Source organism: Struthio camelus, chromosome Z (assembly GCF_040807025.1).
Source record: "Struthio camelus isolate bStrCam1 chromosome Z, bStrCam1.hap1, whole genome shotgun sequence".
In the NCBI taxonomy this organism is placed as follows: Eukaryota; Metazoa; Chordata; class Aves; order Struthioniformes; family Struthionidae; genus Struthio; species Struthio camelus.
Window position 1 is genome coordinate 32,662,807 of NC_090982.1, and position 15,904 is coordinate 32,678,710.

Consider the following 15,904-nt stretch of genomic DNA (forward strand, 5'->3'; position numbering starts at 1 on the left):
GGCAGCTTTTTCATAGTGCTGTTGAAGCTATTAGGCTTATTACATTTGCCAAAAACACAGGCCAAGGAAGTGAAAAAAATCATTGTTGGAGGCAAAATGCTTCCTGGGAACAGAGTAAATCGTAAGTTGATTTACTTTGGATGCGGAAAAGATCTACCCTGTCCTAACTTTATTATCCTTGCTTCGTATGATGGCTGTACCAGAAAATATGACTTTGAACAGAAGGTTGTGCATACTGTGTGCAGGGGAAGCAGAAAAGATATATCTGTCATGTTGACCGTAAATTAGTTAGTAAAAGGAATTTGCAGTGAAGTGAGGATTTAGAAATGTATCTATCCAGTTGTTGGAAAAATAGTATCAGAATAATAGAGATTACTGGAAAAGTCACTCATCTCGTAATAGTATATAGTACTTTTAAACTGGAGAATAGTTTTAGAGGCATAGGTAGTCATCAACTGGTGTCTTATGTAGTAGAAATACATGAACAAGAATGCCTGCACTGTTGGAATTGGATGACGATCGTTGGCACTTCGCAGAACAAAAAATTGGTATGATTTGGGTCTCAGAAAATCCTGCAGCTTCATGAAAATGACACTGTAATTATGAATAAGAAACAGCTGCAAACAAGCAGTGGTTTGACAGGGAGTAGCCTTGCAGTTGCAAGCGGTTGTCACCTTATATGGAGGCAACATTTGAAGAACTAGGAGTCTTTTTTTTCAAATACAGGGATAGAGTTGCTGAGCTGGGCATTTTGCTGGACAGAGCTTCAGACAGACAGTAACAACAGCAGGTCAAGATGGCTGAGCCTTAGAATGTGGCTTAGTGTTTGAGTGCAGGTGTCGCAAAGTCAACCTGTTCAGAGAACATAGTATCTGTTGAACATTTCTTATTAACTTTAAGTTAATAGCTTAGTTTGGTATTATAATTGATATATGCTTCCATGGGAAAGAGAGATGTGCCAAGAGCTGGTTTGAACCAGTTAAATTGTTATGTTATGAAAATATATGGAATATGGATGAGTTAGAGTTGAATGACTCAGATTTTCATCAGACTTTTTGGCTCTGGGAGATGTGGAGCAGCGTCTCTTCTTGAAGCGCAACCAAAGAGTATGGCAACTAGCACTTGATAGTCCAGTAGCCTGGATTGTCAGTCACTGGGAAATACTAGTCACAAAGTTGGCGAAATGAATGACCAGAGACACATTTTGTGTTTTGTGGACACTTGTCTTTCCACTGGGACAGGTGGATAACCAGGCAAATAGTTCCAGTTCTCTGCTTATCTGCTGGTGCTGTATTCTGTTGGCTTCTCTCTTCTGACCTACAGTGGGAATGACTCTGATTGATTGTCATAAATTTTACCCAAGTAGATGATTTGAAAGTTAGTAGACCATGAAAAGTGAAAGAAGAGAGATGGAGAGGATAGGGAACAGGAAAAAGGAAAGGAATTGCTAAGTTTCTTGCTAGCAGTGGTAGTGATAAAGAAATAAAAACCAGAAACTTTCTATTGATAGAAGCAGTCTGAAACTGCTAATTGTCACTGCTGTTCTTTAGTGTATCTTGGTTACCTTGTAAACTTTTTCTGAATCAGGTGAAAAAACATCTCTATCAGGATAAGAATTCTGTTTCTCGTCCTTTTGTGCGCTGGAATTGTGCTGCCTAACCCAGAGCAAAGAACGCTGTCAGCTGCAATGTCCACCCTAATGTAACACTGCGCTGTTACCGGGGTTATTAAAAAGAAATTATTAATGTAAATGAAGTATCAAAAAATAGCAACATAAAACAAGGTTTGTCAGGGGAAGCAAAAAAAAAAATCTGTGGAGGTATATTTTAGGGTGAGAATAAAATAGATTAAAAATCCCAGAGAAAGGAGAAGTATTTCTACCTAATCATCAGTTCATCTTATAAACTCCTCTCTAAAGCAGAAGAAGAGACTGTTCAATGTTAGCTGACCTCTCCGCTGATAGCATGCTGTCAGTCAGTAAGTGTCCAGGTGATCATGCCATAAATATATGAATATCTAATTAAAAGTTGATGTAACTGTTGTTCTGACAGTCCCCCCTCAAAATTTAGAACTTACATGTTTCATTGCAATTTTCTCAGCAGACTTTGACATATTTGAATATATTTTGGTTTGAAATAATGAAGTTAATGAGTACACCTGGACAATAATAGTATTGAAACAGGTGAGGAGTGGAAAAAAGACTTAGTTCTGAAAATAGATTATATACATGACCAATCTGTCTCCATCCTTCTAACTCCTCTTCTGCTTGGGCCTTGATTATAGAGATTTGTGACCTTTCTTTATTTCTATTTTAACATTAGAATGTTGCAGAGAACTAATGTTAGTTATGCTGTATGTAATTTTTATTTCTCATAATGAGGCTTCCAACTCTAATGGAAAAGCTTGGGACTGAGAGGCTAGAAACTAAGGCTATATGCCCAGCTTGAACACTGCTACTGAGGAAATCTATTCACTCTTTCATTTTCCCCATCTGTAAAATGGTATTGGCATTATTTATAAAACACTTCATGATCTACAGTTAAAAAGTGCTCTCTGAGAGTAAGATTGCATTAATGTCTAGACAGCATCTGTTCCGTATTATGTTTTTATTGTATTTGACATTGGGTTTCAATATCTGAACATTAAAATGATACAAACTTAAAAAAAATAAATAAATTATAGAGCTGTACAGAATGCTTTTCAGTTCTGCTGTTAATTGATGTTTGAGATTAACAAACAGATGTGGGCATTTAGAATATGAGTATGGGACACCTGGTCATTGGATTTTTCACAGTTTTCATAGATTGTATGCATGTTTGGAGTACAATTCAAAAGAACTCATCCATTTCCCTGCTTTGAGAACTTAAACCTCTCTCTCCATTTGAATTGGGTAGTATTAGCTCCTGTGTGCTGTATTGAGTTCCCTATAAGCCTTAGGAGGTGAAGTTGTGTAAGCACAGTGCTGTTCTGCCAGCCTGTTCCCTCATTCATTGTAGCAGTGCCTCTAGAATTTCTTCAGGATGGGAAAATCCCCTGTGTTTGATCTTAAGATCAGGTTGTACTAATAGCACCCAGCAAAACTGCCTCCCCAAATGTACGGATTGTAAATGTTAGTCATTAAACACAACATTCCTATCATTCCTATAAACTTAACTAGGATCCCTGTTAACAGTCCTGTGTTTTTTGATTCAGTCTTCATGAATGAGAAACCATCCATTTTTCCCTGTGCCCTCCCAGCCCACATGTGCTTTAAGGTAAGTAATAGGTCCGTCTGCTAACTTTGTAAAGAGGAAGCAGAACGTCATAGGAAATGAATGAGCAAGCTCTTCTTATTTCTCTGAAGCTAATTCTCCTGGACTCACTGACATACGCCGTTTCTTTTTCTGGGAGAAAACCTGTTTAAGTATTTCTGCTTTGGTTACGGGCTCAGCTTTAGGAGACTAAGTCCGAAAAGATGCAAGCTAATAAAAGATTCATACAGATTGGTGGCCTTTTCCCTTTAGTTTTGCATGATATTTTACTGGGTAAAGTAGGAGATAGAGATAACCAGTTGACTTTCTCCCCACTGTGGTTGTCTTTCTGAACTCCACTGCATATCTGTGACCTATTCTATTTAGTCTGATTTATGGCAGAGGGAGCTAGATTGCTTTCTCTTCTCTTCCTATTTATGTGCATTAAGAACAGGCCTGCTTAGACTGCAATTTCTTCCCTATCTTACTGAGGCAAGATAAAACTTTACAAATATTTAGGAATGAAAAGCTGTGAAAGTTTCTTTAAAATGCTTAACTCTGAGGCTTGTTCCCTAAGGTTAGATTACTGAGGACTCAAATTCATACTCAAATTACCTTAGTTTAGCAAAGTGCTAAACATCAGCCGAATCATAGTAACTGACCTAGGTTTGCTCTTAGTCTGTTACAAGTCTAAGGTAAAATATATCAACTTAACAGCATTTGAATAGGTTACGTTCACTCTGGGTTAAAAGTACACGAGTCAGAGCCACTGCAGCTCAGCTATCATGCATTAGTCAGTGGAGCCGTGGTGGCTTCGTTGTGTCATGGACAACTCTTGATCCAGCAGGACACACAACACTTGAGTAAAAAGGGTAAAATTAGCTTCATCATATCTTTCATCCATGACCATTAGTATCTCCTTGTTCATTCCCTCTGTAAAGTTGAGATTTGACTTTAGGTAAGAAATTATTTGAATAAAGGAGCTGCTTGGGGAAAAGTAAACAAGATCTTAGCTATTGCTAAGGAGGTTTTACCATAACAGCTTGTCTCCTATTTTCATAAGTGTTTTTTTTTTTTCCCTTCTGAAATTATGACACAAACTGTTCAGGATATTTTTAGCCTCAAGCACTTGCAAAATAATGTGTTGTGCTCCCACAATATAGGCTTTAAATATCATGTTTAAAAAAAAAAAACACTGTTAAATCAAGTGATTCTTTCAAGATTTCCTTTCTGCAGCTGGAGAAGCCTGCTGACTTTGTTTTATGTAGTTTATATTTGAAAACTTTGTTTATATGACAGATTCTGAAGGGGTAGTATTATGCAAGTACTAGAAATCATGATGAAACTGCAAAAATACAATAAAAATGGCAAAATGAGACTTATTACCTCTGTGCAGTAGCAATCTGGAAGGGGTTAATGAAATGTTACTCTCCAGCTGTGGCTAGGCTGCTAATAAGAAAACAGCTGGTATGAAAAATTGCACCTGAGATAGAAAAGGGGCAGTAGCTGAGAAGGCTGCTCAGGAGAGGACTAGAGAAATTGCAGAATGTGCAGTGCTACAAGGAAGGTTGCTATGTGGGACAGCTGGAAAGAGGCCTAGGCTGGCAGAGAGGGAAGCAATACCCCCTTCTCATCATATGTCCTGTGGTTGAAATTCTGAAAGGCAGGTGACTGGCCTGCAACTTCCTTACTGCATGAAGAAGAAATGTAACGAGGTCATAATTTACTGAGTCTTTGACTGGGGAGAGAGGCTCAAGGCTAGGCCTACTGCGCTGACTTGAGGTGAGCCTCCAAGCTGTATGGAGTGATGCGTTTAATGGCAATGGAAGTCCTCAGTGAAGACCCAAGGCAGCTGCTGTGGGTGTTGGTGACTTCAGAAGATGCTCAGAAGCTTTGCTTGGCCCTGCAAGCTCAGCTGAGAGCTCCTGTCTGATGCTGAACAGCTCGTGCAGAAGCAGGAGAACAGAAATGCTGGAGTTATTTTGTTTGTTGTTTATGTAAAAATTGTTGTAGAAATCTTGCTTTTCTTCATTCTCTCTTAAATTTTAACTGAGATAGTACTTTTGTTCTTCTCAAATTTGATTGAAACTTACAGAGCTGAGAAGCTTAAAAACAGTAGCACAGTAGGTTTGATTTTTGACAAGAAACTTGATTCAGTCTTTCCTATTGTAACTTCTACAGTAACTCCAACAGCAACTTCATCCTCTCTTTTCCTTCCATCCAGGCCATGTGTTTATACAATGGGATCACCAATAAACAACAGAGCCCTTTTTCCATGCCAGGAGCCACCCATTGCCTTGTCAACATGGCAAGCTACAGTCCGAGCTGCTGCACACTTTGTTGTCTTGATGAGCGGTGAAAACTCAGCAGAACCTGTCCAACTTCAAGAAGGTGAAATATATGTTCTGTAGCAAAGTATTTTAAATCATTTTATAATTAGAAATATAGTTTAGTAATCATATGATTTAAAAAAAAAAAAAGCCTTTGTCTTAAAAGCACTTAAAACATGTCTATCTTTTTAGACTTCATGTTTAAGAATGTGGTTTCCAGTGGAAACATTACTTGCTCAAGGCCTCAGGGTAACTTAGGAAGAATGCAAGGTTTTTACCTTTCAATTTTGCTACTTCTACTTGCTTACTTCTGTATTTTAATTCCTTTTACCTTTTCCAGACGTGGACTTCACTCGTCATAAATTGGCTTGGTATTAAGCATGGTGCAATTAAAGATTTGGCAGATAAGAGTACCATATCAGGTTCTTGACAGCTCCAAGCCTTGGAAGGTGATTAAACCTCCAATGTTATTTCTGTGGTCCGTGAGTAGGTCAGAATGGCAATGATTGGAAGCTATCATTGTATCATATCTGTTTCCTGAAAAATATGAAATGGATGATACACATCAGTGCCCAGAAAATCTGATCTTTAGGTTTTTTGGCATTGGCAGATCATACCTTGTGCAACTGTAAGCAAGCAAGCATTTTTCTTTTGTGTTGGTTATGCTTCATTCTTTAAATCTGTCTGGAAAGAGAAGGAAAGTTTTAAAGCAGTACTGCATATAATTATACAAAGTATGTCCTGCTGCTATTGGTTTTGAGACCCCTAATGCATAGGGTCAGTATTTTCTCGGGTAAGTAGTTCTGTTGTCAGGCTTCTAAATACATAGCTTGACTTATGGAACTAGCACTCATCTGTGTTAAGACGTCATCTTAATCATATTAATAGTTAGAATTAGCTCTCCCTACTTAGGCCTAGTTTAAGTACAAGTTGGTCTAATGCTAGCCCCAGGAAAGAAATCCTAGCTACCCACTTTCTCCTGGATGAAAAGAGCAGCACTGCTCACCTTAATCTTCTTTCATTAGTGGAGTTGCAGAAAGGCCAGCTCTGCGGAAAAGAGGAGACAAGCTGACTGTTTAGAGAGTGATGATTGCTCAGGCAGCTTAAATCTTGCACCTGGAAATGGAGGCAAGTTGAATGGGAGCGTCCATTGGGGTGAATCCAACTTGTGGGTTCACCAAGCCAGTGGTTTTACTGCACTGACTTTTAGAGGGCTGTGCTGGTGGGCAGCTAGCTTATTCCACAGAGTGGGAAGTAAACTCTAAAGGTTTTCTCTGCTTTATTCACAATTTTATTTAGGTAAGTTTAAATCCTTAAATAAATGCATACATTCTCCTTTGTAGAGGAGAAAGGAGGTGATACTTAATACTGTGTACATTTGGATAAGGTCTGCCACTTCACAAACATGTACTCTAACTGTAAATAGATGAAATAAGGAATGTAAAAGGCCCCGTATGTCATCCACTCCGATAAAAGAAGATCTTGGAACTCTCCAAAAAGGTTTTTGGAAGTCTCAATTTTGCAGCCATTGAAGGTATTAATAATTAGTCGTCCTCTAAGAAGGTAGGAAAGGTGTGGGTAACAAAAGGCACAAACTTTTTTGTTAGTGTTTTAAAGTATCTTGTTTCTAAATGGTGTTAAAGAAAGCTGTTGTTTCTGAATCCCTAGAAAAGTGTACAGCAGCGCATGTCACCTGTTTTTGCTTTTTTAATAGTAAAAACATTTAGGCAAGTTCCAGGTTCACAAACCTTACAACACCTTTTTTCGTACAGCGAGGTGGTGTTGCACATCATCTGCATTGCCTCCGAAGTGATCTTTTTCCCCACCCCCTACCCCCAACCTGACCAGTTACTTTGCTTTGTTCAGCTATTAGGTAAAGTTTAAGAGTTTTTTAGCTACTACTGTGATGAAGAAATCTCTTTTGGAAATCTCGAAAGCTGTTCATCGCTTATAGTGAGGAGAGGAAGTAATCTCTCAGCACTTGCAGAGTGGGATTGATGCCTGTGTTTAGAGATGGCCAAAATGCTCTTTAAATTGATGAACATATTGAAGCATTTAAATCCTGAAAAGTAGCTCAGGCTTACTTTTGATGTATATAATTTTGCTTCCTTTTGGCCAAAAGTATTGTAGAATGCACTGATGTTTTTGACAAAGGTTTTTGTTATGTGAAAAGTATTCAGGTTGATGAAAAATAACTTACAGGAAGAGGTTAGTGTGAGATGTGTCTAAAATAAAATTTTCTCTTCCCCTTAAAAGAGACTAGAGTTTCTAAAGCTTATTCTTGGGGGGGGGGGGGGGGGTTGGAAGGGATAATGAATGAAAATCTTCATTTGAGAACCATCAGTTAACCTGTTTATACGGAATCATCTGGTTATTTTTGGGCATACATAAAGCATGTTCCAAGCCTTGTCTCCAGTGTTGAAATGTGGAAAACTTATGATGAGCTGCTCAGTTCACTTGCGCAATAATGCTTTCCTGTCTTGGCATGAAGAATGCAAGAGTGCTTCTGACTGCAGACTAAGAGAACAGCTCTACCGTCATTGTGTAATTAATTTTATCCACGCTCATGTCTTGCTAATGAGTTGTTGCTTGTCAGTCTCTCAACAGTGGCTACCTGGTCTGAAATATTAAGAGCGAGGCAGATGTTCATGTGAATTTCTAGAAACAGAAGCCTGGGAATGATTTTCCAACAGTGTAAATTGGCATAGGTCAGTTAAATCAATACTATCTTAGAGCAATTAGCTATCTGAAAAGGCAGTATTGTGAAAGAATTATTTCCTTATGAGCACTGTTTTGTCAATCTGTGATTTAAAGAACCCATTAAGAATCTATACCTTTCTTTTAATTAAGGAAAAAGTAGTTGTGGGGAAAAACTTTTTTTTTTAATGCTGTTGACGGAGTGTTGAAAATGACATCAGGGTACCCTATAGTTAATGCCAAAGCTGGGGCTTAGTCACCCCAAGTCAGCCTTGTCACTCTGTGCAGAATAGAAGGCACTTTTGTTTAAATCTTTGTAGTAGCTGCAGTCAGTTTATTTTGGTAATTCATGTGTCAGTTTAAAGCTTTTTTCTTTCTTTCTTTCTTTTTTTTCCCCCCCAGAGTCTAACCTGGTATATTTCTATTCCTAAGAACTCCATAAAAGCAAGAAATACTGTAAGTCTTTAATGGAAAGGCCAGTAGAGGGGAAATGACTCATTTTAGCTTCAGTGTGCTAATGATGTGCTGAGTGAAAAGTGTGAAGTGCACTGAGAAGAACCAAATGCAGCATTAAAGCTGGCTTCTCTGGGAACCGTGTGACAATGGCAATGTTTTTTCTGCTAAACTTTGCTGAACTGAAGTAAACTGAAGCAGCAGGTCTACGTGCTGTATTTCTGCCCTTGCAGTTTTTTGTCCCCCTTTCCCCAAGATGGAATTCCCTGTGGTGTGGAAAATTCCACATATGGCTCTATGCCGCGCGCACAATTCATTAGCTATCCTAATTACGATGTCACAATATGAGGGTTGTGGAGTTTCTTTAAAAGTGCTAAGGATTGTACCTCTGTAGCTTTTCAATTACTGATGAGAGCCCCGTTATTTGGGTGCTCATCTACAGATAGAAATGACAAGTCAGTGTTAGAGAGCGTCTCTGGACTTGTAAAAAGATGTGAAACAGTTCCAGAGGAAGGAGAGGAAAGGAGCAATATTGTGAAGACTGATTGAAAAAACAAATAAACTCAAAGCTCAAGCGCTATTATGAAGCCTTGAGTAAACTCTTAATTAATTTAGAAATCCAAATTCAATTCGTTGGTAAGGAGGACTCCTAAGAGGTAAAGTTCAAAATGGTCTTGAACACTAAATGATGTGGGCCACCTGGATCTTGTCATTAGGTAATTATACATATACTCCTGAAAGCCTTTCAGGGTGGCCTGAATGAATTTTCAAAGTGTTTACATTCAGTATGCTATTGCTGTGGTGCATATTTATAAAATCATATGTAAGTGGCAGAATCCTAAAATGTATATTAAAAAAACTTGTTTCTTGGATAGGAAAAGTATTTTGGCAAGCAATTGTGAATAGGTAGCATTACAAGTTAGCTAGGTGATTGTTTTTCCTTTTAAAAATCATAAATATAAAAAGGGTACATGCAGACAACAAGAGAAGACTGGCAAGGATGATTGCCTTCTTGCTTTTAAACAGAGATCTGCTTGCTGCTTCACTGGCTTACATCTCTAAGCGCACGAATTCTGTGATTGCTATGCATAGGCTAGACTCTGTACACTTGTATGCACATAGTCCTGATTTCTCACATGTATTAGCGGGTTTTGGTAAGAATGTATTTCCTCTTGTGTGTATATGCTTACTCAAGTACAAATAGTAACCATTTGAATGCGATCTAAAGGTGTTGAAAAATATCGTGCATTCCTTATGGAGTATTTAGAGTGGAAAAAGAGTTTCTGTAAAACAAGGCAACTGATGATGCCCTTGGAGAAAATGTTTTACAGGAAACAATATGTATATACATGTGTGTGTGTGTGTGTATGCATGTGTGCCTGCAAATTTTATATGTGTGTGTGTGTATATATATGTATGTATATGTAATGTGAACCATTTAACCATCGGGGGGTTTTTTCCAACACCTGCCAGTGTTGCTTTCTGTCAGCATATTAACATAGCGTACACAATGTGTAAATATATTTAGTCACCGACACCTTTACATTCGTTCTGATTCATGTTCAAGAAATCCAGTGGCTTGCGCATTGTGCGATTTCCCCACCCTCATGTAGTCCAGGAGTTTCTATCTTATTTCAGTTTGATTCAAACTAGAAAAAGATGTGTTCTGTTAGTGGTAAGAAATCTGGTGCTAGGGACGTCATCGCCCATGTTGTAGCTGGTGCCAGCAAGCTCTTCACGCTGCACCTGTCATCTTTCACAAGCAAACAGTCCAGTGCTCATGTTGGTTGATGTCCAGCCTGGATCAGGTATTACAGCGTGTGGAGTTGCCAGCTCCCCCACGTGCTGCTGTGCCCTCTGTGCCAGGGAGGAACTGCTGTGCTGGCATGAGTATGAGGGTCTGCAGTGGCAAGTGCTGGCTTTTAAGGAAGATCAAAGAGCTCTTCAGGTTTCAAGGTGTTTTTAAAAAGCTAGAGGGTGCTTAATCCAGGTGCCCCGGCCAAATAGTAGTTTGAGGATACGTATTTTTTATTTAGCTGTAGTCTTGTGTACTACTGCTAGCTCTCATTTGGTATAGCAAATGCTGAGTGGTGGTACTGTGCCTTCTAAACAGCCTCTTTTACACTAGAGGTGAGGTAAACAAGTTGTGATTTTTAAGTAAATCAAATATACCATCCATGTTTTGTGGTGGTCATATTTGCGTTACTGCAAACTATTTGAGGGGAAAGATGTTAATAAGCAAAAACATTTTAATTTTCTTGCATCAGGTGATAAGAGATATTAACTCTCAGGTGTTTCTTTAGTTGTAATGGACTCAGCAAGACTCAAGCAATTTTTAATGGCTTCCAAGATAGTTAAATGCATTAAAAATTCTAGGAAGTAATTACCTCATTATTATTTCAAGTACAGAAATAAATTGCCTTTAAATTGGTTTTTGCACACTTATAAATAGCTTATAATTTCCTACTCTTGCTAAATGCACTCCTAAATAATTTTGAATGGGATATTTTCCAGTTGTACCTCATACAATAGGTGATTGTTTTTGCATGGTTTGTGCAATTATAACATGATAGATTTGTCTTAAAGAAGAGGGGAAAAAAATCAATTTATGGAAAATGATTTTTCAAAGTTACCTGTCGGAAAATATTGAGTTGCCTAAAATAATTATATATAGGCAACATGTTGCTGTTAAATCAAGATTGGTTGTAGGGAGAGGGAATAAGCATTACAAATAAAGGAATGGGGTGCTCTCCCACTACTTTTCCCATGGGATGAACCCTCCCTAATCTCTTGGTCTTCCCAGAGTGTCCTTGCTTAGCCTGAAAATGTTTTGTTTGTTTGTTTTTTGGGGAGTGGTGGTACAAATGCTTTTTTTAGTGAAGAAAAGGTAGCCATTTCCCCACTTCAGCTGCACTGCTTTCCTTTTCCCTTGAGGTGGCGCTGTCTCCAAGGGAGCCAGTGGAAAGAGCGGGGAAACAGGGAAAAAGGAAAGAAAGGAAAACAAGTGGAACATGGGAGAGCACAGCATGGCAGGGATATAGCTGAAAGAAAACAAAGCAAGACCCACTGGTCTGAAGAAAGTTAAGGAAAGGAATTGGCGGTATGGAGAAAGAGGGAACTGAGAGACAGCCTTACCACTGAGAGGATAGGACAGAAGATATGTGAGAGCTGAACTCTGAAACGGGACTTTGTAGTGGTTGCTGTCAAAAAATGTTGCCTACATAAAGACCAGTTCGGTCACTGATCAGTAAACACATTATAGAGGGAACCTGCCTATCATGCCAATGCATTGGATTTCTTTTCAGTTCTTCAAAGCACAACAACTGTAGGATAAATACATAGTTTTCCTACAAAGGGCTAGGGTATGAATGGAGAAGGCACCTAAAAGCTCTGCAGGGTGAGCCCCATTTGGATGTATAAATCTTAGGTCTTGTACTGGGTGTGTTATGGTCTGTGTAATGCCCAGAAAAAAAGTAGGGAGCTTGGAGAAGAGTGAAGGATCGGTATGTCAGCTGCTTTTCTTTTCGTTAAGAAATCCTAATGTAAAGAAGTGTGAAAGCCCTCTCCGAGAAAAACTAACTTCCTTTGTGTTTGGTGCTTCCAGGCTTTTGCAAGCTTTGCCCCGGCTCCCAGTAGCATATGTTGGTTGGTAATTCACGTAAACTTCTGAATGCAGTACATGCTGTTCTGCTCTCCAGACCACTAAGGAGACTCCCCATTCCCTTTAACATTCTGTTCAAATTACGCGTCTTGTTTTTGAAGCGCTCTGTAGTCTTGCCTGCTCCAGCCTGTCTTGCTAAACTCGTTTCTTACTGTAACCCTCTCCGCTCCTGCTGTTTGCATAGCACAGACCTCCTCCCTTTGCTTTTAGACAATCTCTTCAGTGTTGTGAGAGCTTTCTTCTCTACTCCCCCTGCCGCCTGGAACAGTTTGCTGTGTTGCTGCTTCTTGACTTTCAGGCTTGCTTCAGAACCCAGCTGAAAACACACTGCTGTTTTTCCTTTAAGATTCCTCAGATTTTCTCTCTTCTTTCGCTGCTATTTAACGCTGAGGTTTTACTAGTACCATAACTACATGCAGCATTTTGTAATGCTTCTAATTTAACAGTGGTACACAAAGTGAAGTACTGTAGACTGCCTCTGGGCCTGTTCTCATACCTGGTTAAGTCAATGGCCAAGCCGTGTTCAGTGAAACTCTCAACGTTAAGAGTTTAGTATTTCAAAATAATGGTGCTGTCCTGGGTGACCTCTTTCCCTCAAGATGGAATTTACTAGCTTTTGTAAGTTAGTCCCCCTCCCCTCTTCCCCACCCCCAAAAAAGAAAGAATTTGGCAAAACACTTCTCTGCTTTTTCTCATGTGTTTGGAATAAGTAAGTTCTGCTCATATACTGATGGGAGGTCAGGAAAATTACCAGGAGTCATATATGTTCAGCTGTCAGGAGTCATATATGTTCAGCTGGCAATACGGACAAAAGCTTTTTTTTGGGAGTGGTAGATCTTTCCAAAGGCAGAATGGAGTGGGGGAGTGCAAGTGGTTGCCAGTGCCTACAACAAGCAGAGGCCTTATGTGCCTCCTGCAGGACTCCACAAACAGTATTGTCTTGTTACACTAATTTGGAGGTGGCAGCATTCTTTAAGCCTAAGCAAAAAGATTTCTTTTTTTTTGCTTGCACTTCCTTTGGATAGCTTGGACTTAGGAGACGGAGAGACTTGGCTGTACAGTTGTTTCTTTTCTCTCCCCTGTGCATTGTGGCAGCCATTGGATTGATTTTTTTTTCCTTTTTTCTTTCTTTTATTAATGTTCCATAGCTATTCAGAATACTATTGCAAACATATTAATATTTGAGTTATCTCTTGAAAGAGAACTGAAGCTGGTATGTTTCCATAGTTGCCATGGCTACACTTGTTTACAAGTGAATCAGCAGGTTGTACCTCATGCTAGCTTCTTTCCAAGTGTAATTAACCTATTAATATCATTTAGTAAGCATATATGAGGCCACAAATGAGTTCTTGAATGTGACCCTTGAACCTTACCCTTTGTCAAGGGACAGAAGGCAAACGTAAGCAAGGTTTAGATTAATGAAAAGTACAGTGTCCTAAAACAACCTCCAGTTTATCCAAATGGATTCACAGATATAGTCATCCTCTACCATACTCCCTGTCTTCCTACACTATGTTCCCATACTGATAAGAGTCGTCATCATTTTAGCTTCAAATAGACTCTCTCATCTTGGTAAAGCAGCTACTGGATTATCATGACCAAATCATTGACTCTGGCAGTATCCCATCTGATTCTGAGCTTTGATTTCTTATTGCCTGGTTGGCACATCAGGTATCTGATTGCCAGGTCTGATTCATTGGTGTTGCTTGTTAAATCTTACCTATCCATTTGGTACTGTCCTGAATGCAAAGAAGAGAGTTCTATACTAGATAATACAGTTAAGACAAAAAAAAAAGTGGTGATCCAGGGTTGTAAGAGTTTAAATTTTATCCTTTTGTATATATGGATTTAAAGGTCCTATTTGATTTCACATCTGATGTGATTCTTAGGCAGTAACATTACAGTCATGTTAACTTGCATTAATAACATCCCATTTATGGAATTTTTTTTAATAGACGAAGAGATCAGCAGATAGTAGCACTTAGTCTAAAAATAGAGGTATTGTAAATCTAGGAAGTTGCAGACATAAGGGAACACTAGTGAATCCATGGTGAGTTTATATGACCACTTTTATGCATCTCAGTGAAATTTTTCCCTTCTTTAACAAAAATATGAGGCTCTACAGCAGGAGGCTTGGCCCAGAATCTCAAGCACATTAATGTTCCAAGCACTCGCTCTGTGTTGTGGCTGATGGTTTTGTACAAATGTTCTTTTTGCTTGCAGGTATCTTGAGCTGGTACTATTATGTGACTATGCCAATGCCAGCATCCACCTTCACTATTGCCATCGGCTGCTGGTTGGAAGTTAAACAGCAGCACCTCACAGCTGAGGTTCAGACAAACAGTGACTTTTCCTTGCCGTTTTCCCAAGCTGATCTCAGGTTAGTGTTTAGATTAGTGTTGAAAAATACCATATTTGAGCAGCATTTTCATTTACTCCATGGACTGTGAAAATGAGTCATTTCAGTACAGGAGTCAAAACAGAACTTGTTTAATCTGAACAGCAAAATCTTGACAGGAAAGTAATTCCTGAGGTATTATTTAATAGGTAAGGGTGTGTATCTTTTTATGTAAGAACAGGCTGCTTGGTGAGTAACAGGATTAATGGAGCCTAGTGTCCTCTGATTTGCATCCTGTATCCCTTGCTGCAATAATACCTGCTCCTCCTTACAATGCTGTCTGTAAGATCTTGCTGTAGTCTCAGTCCATTCCAGATCATTAATGTCCCCTACTGCAGTATTGTCTGCTCAATCCTAGTCACCTGCTTTTCCCTTTCTGTCCTGTCCAGTGCCATCCCAGACTTAGAGCTGGCCTATGCAGTGGTTTCCCTGGGGTGATGTGTACTGACTGGTAGAAAAAAACACCTGTTGGAGCTGTGCCTTAGAAGAAAGGCAGAACATTCGTTCTGTTTAATAGAGACTAGTCTGTTGTCCAGCACAATGGTTACTTAGCTGTCTTTCACCAAACCTGTAGAAGTGTAATTATTTTGGAGACTTCTATCTCTCTGTCCAATGTAGTTGAAACGGATCATCAGGTTTTAATTATTATTATATTTAAATTATATTTAAATTAGCCTGCAAATGAGAATTCAGGCTAAAAATTAAGTCCCTGGTGCAATAGTTTGTTTCCACATGTATTCACCCTAGTTAACAGAATCTCAGATGTTGCACTTTATTTCTTCACATGTTACCTTTAGCTTTTCAAGTTCCTTAAGTCCTTTTTTTGTTATGCAATTAGAAGCTCAGCTTACCTGTTAGATAGCTATTTTAGGGCTAATACTGTGTTAACATGAAGACTGTGGCAATCATTACCACTTTGACAGAGCTAGTGAGACTTTGGAAATTGAGGGCATAATAAGGACTTCTCAATAGAATTTTGAAATTAAAGGATTCTAGTAGGCTGCAGTTTGGCTAATAGCTGTTTTAAAAAAAAAAATCCTAGTAAATCTTGAGAATAGGAGCTTTTATGTTTCATGTAAGATCAGTAAGACACATGCACTGAAGTTTTAAAATAGCTTATAGATCTGATGAGCTT

General features: G+C 38.9%; 1 protein-coding gene across 13 annotated transcripts in view; it reads left to right on the forward strand.

Moving 5' to 3' along the window:
* The window catches only part of AOPEP (aminopeptidase O (putative)), a 207,870-nt gene that overhangs the window by 24,053 nt on the left and 167,913 nt on the right, over nt 1–15,904 (forward strand). For 10 of the 13 annotated variants that reach the window (XR_011137874.1, XM_068928111.1, XM_068928110.1 and 7 more), the window contains 2 exons: nt 5,455–5,621; nt 14,595–14,751. The exons of the other annotated variants lie outside the window; for them this stretch is intronic. Coding sequence is in view for 9 of the 10 variants with exons in the window: in XM_068928111.1 (XP_068784212.1) it covers nt 5,455–5,621; nt 14,595–14,751 (324 nt within the window). In the remaining variant the exon portion in view is untranslated. The remainder of the gene's footprint in view (nt 1–5,454; nt 5,622–14,594; nt 14,752–15,904) is intronic. 13 annotated transcript variants of the gene reach the window in all.